Raw genomic sequence first — 16,663 nt, forward strand, 5'->3', positions numbered from 1 at the left:
GTATTTCTCTGTCTGACTTATTTCACTTAACATAATGCCCTCCAAGTCCATCCATGTTGCTGCAGATGGCAAAATTTCATTCTTTTTTATGGCTGAGTAGTATTCCATTGCATGTATGTATGTGTATATATATATATATATATACACATATACATATATATATATATATATATATATATATATATATATGCTGGACACTTAGGTTGCTTCCGTATCTTGGCAGTTGTAAATAATGCTGCTATGAACATTGGGGTGCATGTATCTTTTCAAATCAGTGTCTTCATTTTCTTCAGATATGTACCCAGGAGTGGAATTGCTGCATCACATTGTAATTCTATTTTTAGTTTTTTTGAGAAACCTCCATACTGTTTTCCACAGTGGCTGCACCAACTTACATTCCCACCAACAGTGTACAAGGGTTCCCCTTTCTTTACATCCTCACCAACATTTGTTATTTGTGTTCTTTTTGATGATGGCCATTCTGACAGGTGTGAGGTGGTATCTCATTGTGGTTTTGATTTGCATTTCCCTGATGATTAGCAAGGTGGAGCTTGTTTTCATGTGCCTGTTGACCATCTGCATTTTGAAAGGACTTGTATTGAGTGCTATTTTAAGTTCAGCTTTTTAGGATTATATCTGTGCTTTTTATCAAGGAGTCATTCACTATACACGTAGCAATTTACATGCCCTTCTGCCATGGAGACTTGTGATTTAAGTTAAAGCAGTCCCCGGGCCTATGTCTGTTTTTGTTTGAATTAAGGTTTGGTGGTTTACACAGCATAGGAAATGTTTCTCTTTTCTGATAGGAACACTCATCAATTTATCTTGAATGTCCTATGGAGTAAATCCATTAGAAGGATTACTATTACTGGCATTTAGTGAGAGTTGATGATGTTCTAGGCAGAGTTCTAAGTGTTAATATCTCAAAGGATGGGAGAGAAGGATTTTTAAACCTCTGTAAAATGGTTGTGATATTGCTTTGATTGACTTTGTGTAGCCATTAGTTTGTCTAAATATTATTTTCTACCGTGGATGTATGGTAAAGAAGTAAATTTATGTTGCCAGATTTCCATATGGATTAGAAAGAATCGTAGGTGTGCAGTGGCTTGAGTGGGAAGAAAAGAGAATGACTCTAGTAAAGGCCACTTGTGTGAAGAGAGCATTAAGATGCTCACCTGGACAGAATGGCTCATTCAGTAAGGACACCCAGGACAGGGAGCAGGCATGTGATTGTCACTGAGATGTGTATTGTGATCTTCTGATTTCCTCCTGAATAATGAACTCTTACACTTCCCAACCCTCTCACACAAATTCTCTGAAACAAAACATCGCTTTGCCACATGTGTCTAAGAGACACGGATGGTGTTAGCGTGTCATTATCATGGCTCTGGGGCAGAAAAGCTGACACTTGGAGCTTGTGTGATATCTCTTTACTTCTCCATCTGGCTACTCATGGTCTTAGACACCAGGAAATAGTTTGGATAATAATGGAGAAATAAGGTAAGAATATGATTAGTCTAAAAATGTGGAATTCCTAGAATCTTTTCTTTCATGGAAGTCTTTTGGGTAATTTGAGTTTTAGTTTTATATATTTGTGCTTTTATTATAGTTAAAATATGTCAGTGTAGCCACCACATTATAAACACAGGCGTGCCACAGTCACACACATTCCAACAGAGATGTTCTTGCACTCACACACCAGTGTGCACATGCACACGCACACATACACACCTGCCCCTTCCTTATGTCATATGTATTAGGTATATATAAGATTGATTAATTTGCAAATGTAAAATCATACTCAGTCATTAACAAAATGAATTTTAAGGAAATCAATTTGGGAGACACTATTGTGACAGATCATTCATTTGTTAGCATAGTACTATGGATCAGTGATGAGGTATAATCTATTTTTATTTTTTCCCACCCAGATTTTAACAGTATAATGTTTATATAAATTAATATCACTATGGTATTTAAATGGACAGTTTTTTAGGTACTTTAAGTTTGTTTTTTATAATTGAGGATATTATTTTTTGTTATTATCATATTGTATGTTTTATTTATTTTTTTTACCTTAGGCAACTATAAAATGCAAATCTCCGTGTTATAAATGGAAAGAAATCACTGTGAATGTTAAAAATCCCTTCCACCCTGTGGGGGATTTCAGGTAAGTTATTGTTTTGACATAAATTCATTGCAGTTAGCCATATTGAATCTTAAGAGAAGTATGTAATTTTCTTCAACATGAACTGTTTTGAGGAGAAATTTTATATATTTACATTGCTATAAATTTATAAGCATCAGCAGATAAAATAGAACAAATAATGAAGGTAAATCAGTTTTCCTTGAAATGCTATTTGATCTCTACAAAGCTAAGGCTGATCATATCAAATTTATGAATTTTGTCTATAAGCTTTCTGTTTATTGAGATTTACAGTTCTTTCATTTTTCAAAATTTATAATTAATAGACTTTTTAACTTCTAATTTTATCCTGTTAATTTCCAAAAGTGAAATGTTGATTCAAGCGGAAAATTTATTTCTACCTAAAGCATCATGATTAATTAAAACTGCACATTAAACGTGCATTTGTGCATCTTGAGATTTAGCAAGAACAATAACAACAGCATATATTTGAAATTAAAAGACAATAAATTGCTTAAGTATTATTTAAGGTCTCAAGTAGAAAAATATCTTTCTATAAATTTACATATAAATTTACCTTACATATTGCTTAAATTATGAACTCTGTTTCCACCAGCTTTAAAAATCAGATCCTTACAGCAATACTTGTGTCGAGACTAGAAGTTGTATGTATGCTTATTATTTTAGTAGTTGATAATTTCCAGTTTTTAAATCACTATATGTCTAGGCTTTTGGTAATTTCTTATTAACAATATCATTTATTGTTGACAAAACAAAAATTCTTTTTTTAAAACAGTTACTGGTGAATTTATGGTTCCCATGTTCAGTGAGGGAGAATTTTTTTTACCCTAATTTTATTAAAGTGTTATATCAGAATGTAAGGAATAAAAAATACCAGAATATGTGGCGTTAATCCAGTATTAAAATATGCCCTTAAATGAACCAAATGACTGCAGTTCTTCAGAGGAAATCAGGATTGAACATGTTTAGACTTATTCTAGTGGTTGAACTGAAAGTAAATCTCAAAGTTCCTGGAATTGGTAGAATATTATAATTGTATGTTTCTCAAAAAATTATAATATTTTATTGTTATTTTATGGTTTATCTCAGATTGAATTAAAATTGTTACTTCTTGTGAGGACTGCATGGTTTGATAGAGGACAAGATTGTTAATTGGGGACTTTTGACTCCTTCCTCTCTTATTTGAATGTGGCCCTCAAACTTAGGCAATGGGCGTATGAACTCAGAAATTTAAGGCCAATCACAAAATTTGTAAAATCAATATTTTACTGTAAACATATATTACTTTTAAAGATAAAATATAATAAAAGAGAATGAATAAGAAAGGAAATTTAAAGCCAAATAATTCATATAGAGACTATTTAATGTTATAAACAATATAACAATAAATGACCTAGTTTTTCATATTACACTTACAAAAATGATCAGGATTTGCTTATTATTAATAATCTCATATTAAGTGTACTTTAAAGTAAAATTTTAAATTTCATATATTTTCCAAAAATTTGTATGCATCACAGTGATCAGATTTGATTCTACTTTGTCAAAATTTAATATTCTTTTTAACAAATAAGGTGACCCAGTCTAGATTTAAAAAAAAAATTTTTTATTGAGCTGTGGTTGATATACAATATTATATATTCTGGTATACAGTACAGTGATTCACAATTTTTCAAGGTAATGCTCCGTTTATAGTTATTATAAAATATTGGTTCTATTCTCTTTGCTGTGCAATATATCCTTATAGCTTATTTATTTTATACATGGTAGTTTGCACTTCTTAATCCCCTATCCAGTCTAGATTTAACAGAAACAGGATTAGCTCCCACACCTCTGTGTACCAGATCAGTAGTTCTCAAATTCCTCTTTAGCAGGATGCAACTATTTCATGCTGTATATTTCTTTTTTACGTGTTGTAAGATTTGGTTTACTAGTATTTTGTTGAAAATTTTGCATTTATAACCAAAGGATTTACTAGTGTAATTTTCTTGTGATGTCTTTATCTGCTTTTTGTATCGTCAGTACTACCCTCAGAGAAAGACTTGGGAAATGGTCCTTTCCATTCTATTTTTGGGGAGAGTTTGTGAAGGATCGGTATTAATTCTTTTAATGTTTGGTAGAATTCACAATTGAAGCCATCTGGGTCTGAGCTTTGCTTTGTGGAAAGTTTATTTTATTACTAATTTCATCTCTTGTCATGGCATACTCAGATTTTCCATTTCTTCTTGAATCAGTTTGGTAGTTTGTGCCATTGTAGGAATTTATACATTTCCTCTAAATTATCTAAGTTGCTGGCATGGAAGTTTTCACAGTATTCCCTTATAATCCTTTTTTCCCCCCCTGCAAAGGCAGCAGTGATGGCCCTTCTTCCATCCCTTACTTTGATTTTTCTCTCCTTTATTCTTGATCAATCTAGGTAAAGATTTGTTAATTTTATTGATCTTTTGAAAGACCCTTCTTCTAGTTTCCTTGATATTTTCTATTGTTTATCTTTTTTTAAAAAAACATCTTATTTTGAGGTATAGTTGATATGCAAAAAAACTATACATTTAAAGTATACAATTTGATGAGCTTGGACATATGCATGTACCATGATACTATCACGACAATTAAGGCAATAAACATATCCATCACTTCCAAAAGTTTCCTTGTGTTCCTTTTCTCTTTTTTTTTTCTTTTCCTTTTTTGTGGTAAGAATTTTTAACATGAGAATTGCCCTCTTAACAAATGTTTTAGTGCACAATACCATGTTGTTATTTATAGGCACTATGTTGCATAGCACATCTATAGTACTTATTCATCTTGCATAACTGAAACTTTATACAACAACTCCCATTTCATCCTCTTCCCAGACCCTAGCAACCACCACTCTATTCTCTGCTTTATGAGTTTGACTATTTTAGATACCTCATGTAAATAGTAACTTAATTCCACTGAGATTCACAAAGTGTTACTCTTACATAGCTCTATTCCCTTCACCCTATTTTGTGTTTCTTTTGGTCATATGTATTATATCAATAATGTTACAATAATCAGTAATATTACATAATATTTATGAATATTTCTTTTTATTTATTTTGTATATTTGTTATGATTTTAAGAAAACGGAGAGAAAAAAGGACAGTATATCAATTTGCTAGGGCTGCCAGCACAAAATACCGTAAGACTGGGTGGCTTGAACAACAGAAATTTATTGCTCACAGTTCTGGAGGCTAGAAGTCCAAGATCAAGGTGCTGGCAGATTAGGTTTCTTCTGAGGCCTCTCTCTTTGGCTCACAGATGGCCACCTTCTTTCTGTGTCTTCACGTGGTCTCTTCTCTCTATGTGTGCATGCCTGGTGTCTCCTTGTATGTCCACGTTTCCTCTTATAAGAACACCAATCAGGATGAATTAGGGCCCACCCTAATGGACTCATTTTAACTTAATCACCTTTAAAGGCCCTATCTTCAACTATAGTCACATTGTGAGGTGCTAGGGTTAAGGCTTCAACATATGAAGTTTGCAGGGGGGGGGGGGGCACAGTTCAATTCATAACAGAAAGTACATATTTATAGCCTTCATTATATTAGTCTTCTTATTTATCATTTTTGTTTTTCTTTAATTGTTCTTATAGATTCATGTTACCTTCTGGAATGATTTCCATAGCCCAATCCAGCTTTGCTCTCACCCACCTCACTTCTTCCTTCCTTCCTTCCTTCCTTTCTTCCTTCCTTCCTTCCTTCCTTCTTTCCTTCCTTCCCTCCTTTCCTCCCTCCCTTCTTTCCTTCCTCTTGTTCACAGAAAAACAAATGTATCATTTAATAAACTATTATAAGGTAAACACTCTTGTATTTGAGTCAAGAAATAGGACTTTGTCAACCATCCCCAAATCTCCTCTTTCTTTCTTGAATAAACTGCTATCTCGGCTTTCATGGTAATCAAGGAAGTGACACACACAAGTGTGAATTTCTGGGCACTGGAGTTTACTCTTGCTGATTAAAAAAAAATCATGTGCCTTTTAAATGATTTACAGGTTCCTCCTCCATTTCTTTCTTTTCCTTACAATCATCAGTTGAAGAACATGAGCTGATTGAGCTGCAGTTTCCCATGTCTGGATTTTGCTGACTTCATGTTTATGGTATAGGTTCACATGTTCTTTTTTCAGTTGTATATTTTGTAAATTCACAGCTGGATACAGAGAAATGATTAGACTCAGGTTCAGTTGCTTTGGCAAGATTAAAGAAAATGACATATTCTTTCTTTAGGAAGCATATAATATCTTGTCTCTTTTTGGAATGTTAGTAGCCATTGATACTCAGTGGGTACCTCCATTATTCATGGGTGGTTACAAAATGGTGATATTCCATTTCTATCATTTATGAAATGTATTAGTTGGAATATTTTTACAAAGAGAACATCTTCTCATCTCTTTGGTTATCCAGTGGTACAGTTCATATAAGAAAAGTAAAATAAATGTTTAACTTTTTCCCTTTATTTTTCTTCTTTTTACCTTTTGACCCCCTTCACTCATTTATCCCACCCACCCCATCCCCTAACTCTGGCATCCACCAGTCTGTTCTCCATATCTATGAGCCTGTTTTTTTCAAGATTCTACATATGAGAGAGATTATATTGTATTGTCTTCTTCTGTCTGACTTATTTTACTTAATGACCTTGAGATCCATCATGGTTTTGCAAATGGCAATATTTCGTTGTTTGTTATGGCTGAGTAATATTTCATTGTATATATACACCACAATTTCTTTATCCATTCATCTGTCAATGGACACTTAAGTTGTTTCCATATCTTAACAATTGTAAATAATGCTGTAGTGAACATGGAGGTGCATGTATCTTTTAGAGTTAGTGTTTTTGTTTTCTTTAGATAAATACCTAGAAGTGGAATTGCTGGATCATATGCTAGTTCTAGTTTTAATTGTTTGAGGACCCTCCAAACTATTTTCCATAGTGGCTGCACCCATTTACGTTCCCACCAACAGTGCAGAAAGGTTCCTTTTTCTCCACAACCTCACCAACACTTACTATTTCTTGTCTTTTTGATAATAGCCATTTTAACAGGTATAAGATATATCTCATTGTGGTTTTGGTTTGCATTTCCCTCATGATTAATGATGTTAAGGACTTTTTCATGTGCCAGTTGGCCATCTGTATGCCTTCTTTAGAAAAATGTGTATTCAGATCTTCTGCCCATTTTTTAATCAGATTGTTGGGATTTTTGCGATTTAGATACATGGGTTTTTTTATATTTTGGATATTAGCCCCTTATCAGATATTTGATTTGCAAATATTTTCTCCAATTCATTAGGTTGCCTTTATATTTTGTTGATGATTTCCTTTACTGTGCAGAAGCTTTATTTTAGTTTGATGTAGTCCCATTTGTTTATTTTTGCTTTTGTTGCTTTTCCTTTTGGTGTCAGATTCAAAATATCACTAAGACCTATATCAAGGAATTTACATAAGCCTGTGTTTTCTTCTAGGAGTTTTATGGTTTTAGGTCTTATGTTCAAGTCTTTAATCTATTTTGAGTTAATTTTTGTGTATGGTGTAAAATAGTGATCTAGTTTCATTCTTTTGCATGTGGCTGACCAGTTTTCCCACAACCACTTACTGAAGAGACTGTCAGTACCGCATTGTATATTCTTGGCTCCTTTGTTGTAAATAATTGACCATATAAGTGTGGATTTATTTCTGGGCCGTCTATTCTTTTCCATTGATCTATGTGTCTGTCTTTATGCAAATACCATACTGTTTTAATTACTCTAGCTTTGTATTGTTTGAAAGTGGAGAGTGTGACACTTACAGCTATGTTCACCCATCTCATTTTTCAAATGTTTTTTCTTTTCCTTTCTCTTTCTCCTCTCTTTCTGTTAATTTCATTAAACATGTGTTGGTCCATTTAAGTGTGTACCATATATACGTGACTGTTTATTTTTCTTTTTCTCTCTGTTTTCAGACTGCATAATCTCTGTCAATCTTGAAGTTTGTTAATTCTTTTTTTCCTGCCAATTCAAATCTCTTGAGCCCCTCTAGTGATTTTTTTATATCTGTATTGTTGTTTCCAAATCCACAATTTCCATTTGGTTCTTTATTAATTTAATTCTGTTTTGATATTCTCTATTTGATGTTACATTGTCATCATGCCTTCCTTTACTTCTTTAGTCATAGTTTCCTTCGTTTTTGAAGACATTTACAATGGCTATTTTGAATTAGTGTTCTGTTAAATATGGTAGCTGATCACTCTAACAGGCAGTTTTTCTTGCATGCCTCTTATATTGTTTCTTTGCTTGTTTCATAATTGTTATGTTGGAAACTGGACGTTTTTGAAAATATATTGAGTTCTGGTCCCACTTCCCACAGGATTGTTAACGTTGTTTGGTTGTTTGTTTACTGAGTAGCTGGCTTATTTTAGTGATGTCTACTCCCCATCCCCCTCCCAAAAAAACCCCACATACATAGTGTGAACCTTCTAATGTTGCTTCTAGGGGATACAGCCTTGGGTATGCTCACAGTCACTCTGGGTTAACAGTGGTTTTGGCAGGGCTTTCTTTGACTATCTGTGTCTCTGTCCACACCTAGCTATTAAATTCCCCTAATTCCAATTCTATGGAAGGCATAAATTGCTCCTCAGGCCAATTCAATCAAATCCAGCTCCTTTGAAATAATAATTTGTTAGGTCAGTGTTTGAGATTTATTCTGTCCCCAGGAGGGCTCCTCCCAGTGGTCGCTTGCCCCAGGTTTCTCCAACAAACTAGCAGGGATTCTCCCAATTGCCTTTCACTACAACTGCACTATTTTTTTTTTTTTTTTTTTTTTTTGGCTGTATTGGGTCTTCATTGCTGCACGCAGGCTTTCTCTAGTTGCGACGAGCAGGGGCTACTCTTCATTGCGGTGCGTGGGCTTCTCATTGCAGTGTCTTCTCTTGTTGTGGAGCATGGGTTCTAGAGTGCAGGCTCAGTAGTTGTGGCGCACAGGCTTAGTTGCTCCGCGGCATGTGGGATCTTCCCGGACCAGGGCTCGAACCCATGTCGCCTGCGTTGGCAGGTGGTTTCTTAACCACTGCGCCACCAGGGAAGCTCCAACTGCACTATTTTTAAGAGCACCCTTGATCTTCACGTTTTTGAAAATGGAATCAGTTCCTTTGTGAAGAGATTAAGAACTATATGCTTTAAGGTCAGCTTCTCCCTCTTGGCAAAATCTCTGAGCCACGGCTCTCTTGGTGGAAATGGGGACAGTGGTACACTTTTCTTGGAGAATCAGTCCCACATTAGGAGCTGAGTGCTAGGTGGGATGGGGGACAGTAGCTTCAGGTCTTCCTGGCTTGCTTCTCCCAGCATAGATCCACCACTTTATAAGGTAGGGCAATGGCGATTTCACATCCATGTAGAGCCTGTGGTCCATGATTTGGTGCTGGGAAGAAGAAGGGAGCCCCTTGGCTCCTCTCAGCTGCATTTGCCCAGAACTTAGCCTCAGCAACATGTACTTGGGGCAAGATGAGAAATGTTGATGTCACACATCTCTCAGAAAGATAGTGCTTTATCTGGGAGCTAGGGGAGGAATGAGCCCTATATTCTTAGCTGTACTAGTCTGGAGTAGAGTTTATGTCTTAATTGGGTGAGGAAGGAGGAGGAAGAGAGTGGTCTTGGTTCAAATGCCACAGACTACATCTTTTCTTACTGAATTTAGTAAATATTACTGAAGAGGTGTGGTTTTTTTTGTTTTTTGTTTTTTGTTTTTTTGCTATATGCCCTCAAGATCATTTCCAGAGAGTTTATATAGTTGATTTTTATGTTTTAACTCATTTCCCTGGTAAGTAGTCCATGGAGCTCTCATGCTGTCATGCTGTGCTGGAACAATGTTTGCTTTAAGTTCTATTTTGTCTGTTATTAGTATAGCCACTCCAGTTCTCTCTTTTTTTTTTTTTACTGTTTGCATTGTATTTTTTGTTTGTTTGTTTGTTTTTTAATTCTTTTGTTCCCAGTCTGTGTCCTTGAACCAATGTTTGACTTTTTCTAAGCTATTTTTTCCATTTTGTCAATCTCTGCCTTTTGGTTAGAGTGTTAATCCCTTTATAATTAATGTAATCTCTGATACAGTAGGGTTTATGTCTGCCATTTTGATACTTGTTTTCTATAAGTCCTGTGTCCTTGTTCATCTGTTTCTTTATTACTGCTTGATTTTGTTTTAAATATTTACTTTTAGTGTGCCTTTTAAAATTTTTGTTTCTTTTACTGTATGTTTTCTTAGTTTTTTTCTCAGTAGTTATCCTGAAGATTATAATTAGCACTGTAATTTAAAATAATCTAGCTCAGATTGATGCCAATTTAATTTCAATATAATTCAGAAACTTTTCTTCAGTGTATCTCCTTTTCCTAGCCTCTTGTTAGTGCTATTATTGTTATACCCATTACATCTTTGTAAGTTATAAGCCCATAAAACAGTTTTACATTTATTGTCTCACACTGTTTTATTTTAAATCAGAAAGGAGAACGAAAAGGATTGCACATAAAGTACATTTATAGCCTATTTGTTTTATGTATTTACCTATGTAGTTACCTTTACCTATGCTTTTTATTTCATCATGTGGTTTAGAGTTAACTTCTAGTGTTCATTTACTTTAGCCTGAGGAAACTCTGCTAGTATTTCTTGTAGGGTAGGTCTGTTAGCAATGAATTCTTTCATTTTTTTGTTTGTTTGGTAATATCTTAATTTTTCCCTAATTTTTGAAGGATAGTTTTGCTGTATATAGTATTCCTTATTGATAGTCTTCTTTCAGCATATTGTATACATCATCCCATTGCATTCTGTTCTTTAGGGTTTAAATGGGAATTCTATTGTTAATCTTACTGAGGAGCAACATAGGTGTTGAGTCAATTTTGTTCTGCTTCTTACTGTGTCTTGGCCTTTCAGTGACTTGACTCTTATTGTCTAGCTATGGATCACCTTGGGTTTATCTTGCATAGAATGTTTTGTACTTCTCAGATGTGTAAATTAATATTTTTCATCAAATTTGGGAAGTTTTCATCATTTATTTCTTCACATTTTCTGTCTGCCTCTTGTTCTCTTTTCAGGATTCTGATTAGGCTTATGTTTGTCTGTTTGAAGGTTTCCCACAGTTCTCTGAGGCTCTGTTAATTTTTCTTCATTCTTTTCTCTTTCCATTCTTTAGAATTAATCATTTTACTTGACCTATCTTCAAATGTACTGGTCCTTTTGCCACCTCAAACCTGCAGTTGAGTCCTTCTAGTGCTTTTTTATTTCAGGTATTGTACTTTTTAAGTCCAGAATTTATAATTCTGGACTTAATTCCTATATATAGGAATATATATATATTCCTATATATAGGAATTATATATAATTCCTATATAACAAATAGGCTATAAATGTAGTTCTTTTGTATAATATCTCTTTATTGATATCCTTTATTAATTGTCTCCATAAGTGGGGTTGAAGGTCTTTGACATATATTGGGTCTCTACTAAGCTATGGCGACTCTGCCTATGGGCATCTTGTCCCCAGATCTTCCTTTTATGTTTTGTCAGGCTCTTATTTGATCCAATTGCTGTTGCGGCCTCAGGCATAATTGCTACTGATTGTTTTCAACTAACATCTTGGGGATAGGTGTTTTCCTTTGAGTCAGTTTGATTAAAGACAACACCTTGCATATTGAGCTCTTCTAGGGAACTGTGAGACGGGTTACACAGGAACAATGATCAGGGATGGGACTTTTTTTGAAGAGCTCCAGTCTCAGTCTGTTCCCTCCTGTGGCTGCAAGCCTGAGCATTTTTTAAAACTACCTTGGTTGCAAGGCTGTTAGTTTTCAAGGCTACTATAGAGCTATGGAAAGGAGGAGGGAGAATTACAACATAAAAGTTACAAGGCCATAAATTCTACTGTTCTTGCCAAGGTTTGGCAGCTTTTCTTGAATAAACACTACTTAGATTGCTGCAAGCCTTTCTTTAGTGAACTAGAATTCTGAAAAAGTTAATTTGGACAAATTTTTCCAGTGTTTTTGTTGCTTTTATACAGTAGTGAATATATGGTCGTTCTAAACCATTCCCTGCTTTTCTTTTTCTGGTGGCCTGGTTTTATTATTTAAAATATGTGGGGTTTTTTTGTTTTGTTTTAGATTAGTCTCGTGCTTCTCAAAATGTCATCCTTGAGTCAGCAGAATCAACATCACCTGGCGGCTTATTAGAAAAACAGACTCTCAGGCCCGCTCCAATCCAATTGAGTTAGAATCTGCATTTAACAACATCTCCAGAGTATTTGTTTGTACATTAATGTTAGAGCAGTGCTGGTCTAAGTCAAGATTACTCAGAGTTTAATCCATAGACAGGCTATTTTAAAAACACCTGGAGAGCTTGTTTTAAATGGAATCCATGCCAGACTAAGTCAGAATTCATGCAAATAGAAGCTTGGGAATCTGCATTTTGAACAAGCACTCCAGATAATAATAATGCACATTGAAGTATGAGAACCACTGATTTGGAAACTGCAGTAATGAAACAAGATCTTTTTCCATTTTAATGACAGTTTATATTTCATTTTACAATTAATATGTCTATTTTGAGGAAAGCATGTTCATTGTAATTAAGCAGGGATTTTTCAAACAGAAGCATACAGAATGCTATTTTATCTCAAAATGGTACATGTATAGTATATGAAAAATGTAATATTTATTATATTGGTTTAGTTTTTTATTTGTGTGTCAAGTAATATTATCCTTGTGATTGTTTTTTAGCCAGAACAAATTATCACCAAAATAAATTGCCCAATGAGTCACCATGGATTTATAGAAATAAAAAGAAACATTATGTTTTTTGCCTCATAATTTTATGATATTTAAATGAGAATTTAGTGTATGACTTTACGTTTAAATTGCTCTCTGGAGAGGAATTATTCCTACATTTGCTTAACTGTAACTTTACAGTGATATAAGCAAATCTGCTAGTTTGATACATAGCTTGCATTGTTCATAGTTTGCATTTTATTACAGTTAATTTTGTCTCTTTAAAACTTTTTATTATTTAATATTTATAAAATTCCTTACAACCCTTATATGAAGGCACCAGAAATATCAAGTTAAAACAAAAGGACAAAAACTGATGTCAGCATTCAAATGTTAGGATATATAAATGTGTTGCAGTTTAGTTCATATATGTGTGTTTGTGAATGTGTGTGTGTTTTAAGACTAAAACATTTGATTAATTTTATTACTGATCTGTTTTTCATTGTAAAGCTAGTATTGTGAGATATTAATAACTGTTACATAATAAAAAAGGTTTCCTTTAACAAATCAAGTTTGGATAAATCTGTTCTTAACAATATTATACAGATTCTGTTCAACTCTGCAGGAGGGATTAGGCATTCCTGACATGACTCTTCATGATATCTTTCACCTGCCGCTAGAGTATCATTTCTCTACATTGTGGGGGTCTGAGAGGATAACATATTCATGTTTGTACTGTCCAGTACCTAGTCCCATACCTAACACATAATGGAGTCTCCAAAACTGTTTCTTGAAGGAATGAGCATTATTATATAGGAAGGACGGAATTTCTGTGTGATTCCAGATGATGGCATAATTATTAATGCACTGATTTAACTAGGTACCCAAATCTCATGTCCACTCCTGGAAGAAACGTTTCTCTTTTCTGGAAATAGGATTAGAAATTATTAAATGTGTATAGCTCTGACTGTATTAAGATCAGTGTGTAATTTCCTCTTTCTTTCTGGAATATAATTTGGGTGGTCATTTTTGCTCTAAATTTCCTTGTTATGAGAATTCAGTGTTGACTTTCCATATAAAAATAGCATTTTTTACCTATTTCCATTCCAGATCTTTTCTTTCTAGCCTACGTTTTGAGTCGCAGAATGAGAGCACATGGACTTTTTGAATTGTAATTTATTCTGATTCTAATTATAGTTTATGAATGATGGAAAATAATTTAAAATAAGAATGTTTTGTGGTCATCTGAAATTTGTTACAGTAGAATTCAAAATAATCCTTTTTTCATTTATTTTAGTGTCATTTTTGTGGAATCCTCAACATTTATCTATTTGCCACCCCAATTAACTGAAGTTGGAGAATTTGTTGACCACATGAACGATGGGTAAATGTCCATATATTTTATGCTCATAATTTCTGAGAAATTAGCATTCAAGTAAACTTGTTATATAATTACACGGTAGTTTTCATTTATTTGAAATATTTAATTTATATTATATATATAATTTATATTATTCACACTGTTATTCTCTTTATATATTTCTAGGTTTATGTGCATGAAAATTGAATACATATGCACTTTAGTAAATGCAGTGGATTCTCATTATTCATGGTAGTTATGTTCTATAAAGTTGCCATAAACACTCAGTTAGTGAATATTGCACCATTACTCCAAGGAGAAGTATATATAACCACATAGATTATAATTGTAAATCCTAAAAACAACCTATCCTGGTAGATTCCACTTTATTTTACTTTACACAGAGAAAATGAAGTTCAGAAGTGTTAAATGACTTGCCTGAGGCAGTCCTGCTGACAGGTACGAGACAAGGGTATTAAACCCTGTCCTCGTGACCTCAGAGCTAGAGCGGCTTGTGCTTCTTTTTTTTTTTTTTTTTTAATTTATTTATTATGTATTTGTTTTATTTTTGGCTGTGTTGGGTCTTCATTGCTGCGCGTGGGCTTTTTCTTTAGTTGCGGCGAGAGGGGGCTACTCTTCATTGCGGTGCGCAGGCTTTCTTATCTTGGTGGCTTCTCTTGCCGCAGAGCACGGGCTCTAGGCGCACAGGCTTCAGTAGTTGTGGCTCTCAGGCTCTGGAGCACAGTCTTAGTAGTTGTAGCGCACGGGCTTAGTTGCTCCGCGGCATGTGGGATCTTCCTGGACCAGGGATTGAACCCGTGTCCCCTGCATTGTCACGTGGATTCTTAACCACTGCGCAGCCAGGGAAGTCCCTCGGCTTGCACTTCTGTACTTGTGTACTACCCCCTACCGTCTCCATCCTCTGCTTATCTATGCTGGAAAACTGAAATAGAAAAGCCCAGTGTCACCATATTTGACCTCAGCTGGGAACTTGTGTGACCAGCTACTGGAACTTTCCACCATTCTGCACATGCCTGCGAACAACTGTGAAAGTGCCATGAGTATTGATTTGTGGGTTACAAATCAGTTTTAGTGAGGAGGTGAATTTGCAAATACAGAATTGTTGGATAATGAGGATTAACTGTATTTAAGCTTATTTGACCCATGTTATGAAGTCTGTATTTAGTTTAGAAAGGAACTTTGACTTCTCAATAGAGAAGTAGAATTTTTTAAAGTTAGATTGCCTCATATGTCTCATCTGTTTTAAACTATAAAATAGCTATTTAAAGTGAAGTAGAATAAAACAATGTTATAAAGGTTGAAGAAAGTCAGGCAGAAACAAAATAATGCAGGTTTCTATTATAGAAGTGCACTTGACCGTTACTACTGTGTTTTTAGTGTATTTTATACCATTGTCTCTGTGTAATGCTTGACAGCATCAGTGTCATCCTTTTAGCTGCAAAAACATTCCAAGAGGCAAGGATTTGGCAGTGTTGATACATTGAGCTATAAGGCAACATTATAGATATCATAGGAATGGAATATTGTAGGCATTTATGTTAATTTCTTTGTAGTATGAAATGCTAGTATTGCCAAAAAAACTTCGGTAAACAGTTCTCCTGGATTTTTTTTTTTTTCCAGTCCCTTGCTTCTTGATCAAGAAGTTACTTTGTGGTCACAGATTTTGCCTGAATGGCTTTGAAACAATTTCTTCACATTAATTGCAAATAATTTATAGTATCACATAATTAAACTAGAGTGAAATCTCAAAGAAATGCTGTAGGTATCTGTGAGCAGAAGTAACTCAAAGTGGGTCTGTTTAATGAAGAGCAAAAATATTGAGTCTACCTTCATAATTTGGAACACAATATGGAAATTCTGTACCCAGATTTTAATATGATTTTTCTTCATACAATGTTCTGAAGTGGTTTTAGTTAGACCCAAAGTTCCAGAATTATTGAAGCCATAGAATCTCAAACTACAGGTAAAGATATGTTTTTAAGTTATGCCTTTCAAATCAAAAACAAAATAGAGTCAACAAGTATGAAAGCATTTGTAATTTAATTTAGGAAAGGAAGGAAACTTTGGAAATACTCATGCAAAATAATTCCCAATTCAGCATGAAGTATCGCTTAAGAAGTGTGTCTACCACAGTCTCAAACTTTATTGATCGTTATTTCTCATATAGTCTCTTCCATTTGTATTTATAATACTGTGCTGTCTTAGTTCTTCTCTCAAATCTTCCTGTGAGAAAAGAAACATAAAGGTACAGTGACATTGAGTGTTGGGTCAGGGAGAACATAGAGTAGTCAGGCTTCGGCAGATTAGCTCTCAAAGAAAAATTCAGAGCCGTTAATTTAAAGGATCGCAGATTTACTCCTGTACACCTCTGTAAAGACTGTCTCCC

The 16,663-nt window shown here is 34.4% G+C and overlaps 1 protein-coding gene across 1 annotated transcript in view; it reads left to right on the forward strand.

The window, feature by feature from the left end:
• CFAP47 (cilia and flagella associated protein 47) overlaps positions 1 to 16,663 on the forward strand; it is a 460,447-nt gene that overhangs the window by 217,747 nt on the left and 226,037 nt on the right. The window contains 2 exon segments of the mRNA XM_068532596.1: positions 2,082 to 2,170; positions 14,194 to 14,280. Of these exon segments, the coding sequence (XP_068388697.1) occupies positions 2,082 to 2,170; positions 14,194 to 14,280 (176 nt within the window).

The sequence above is a fragment of the Eschrichtius robustus genome, chromosome X, assembly GCF_028021215.1.
Source record: "Eschrichtius robustus isolate mEscRob2 chromosome X, mEscRob2.pri, whole genome shotgun sequence".
NCBI lineage: Eukaryota > Metazoa > Chordata > Mammalia > Artiodactyla > Eschrichtiidae > Eschrichtius > Eschrichtius robustus.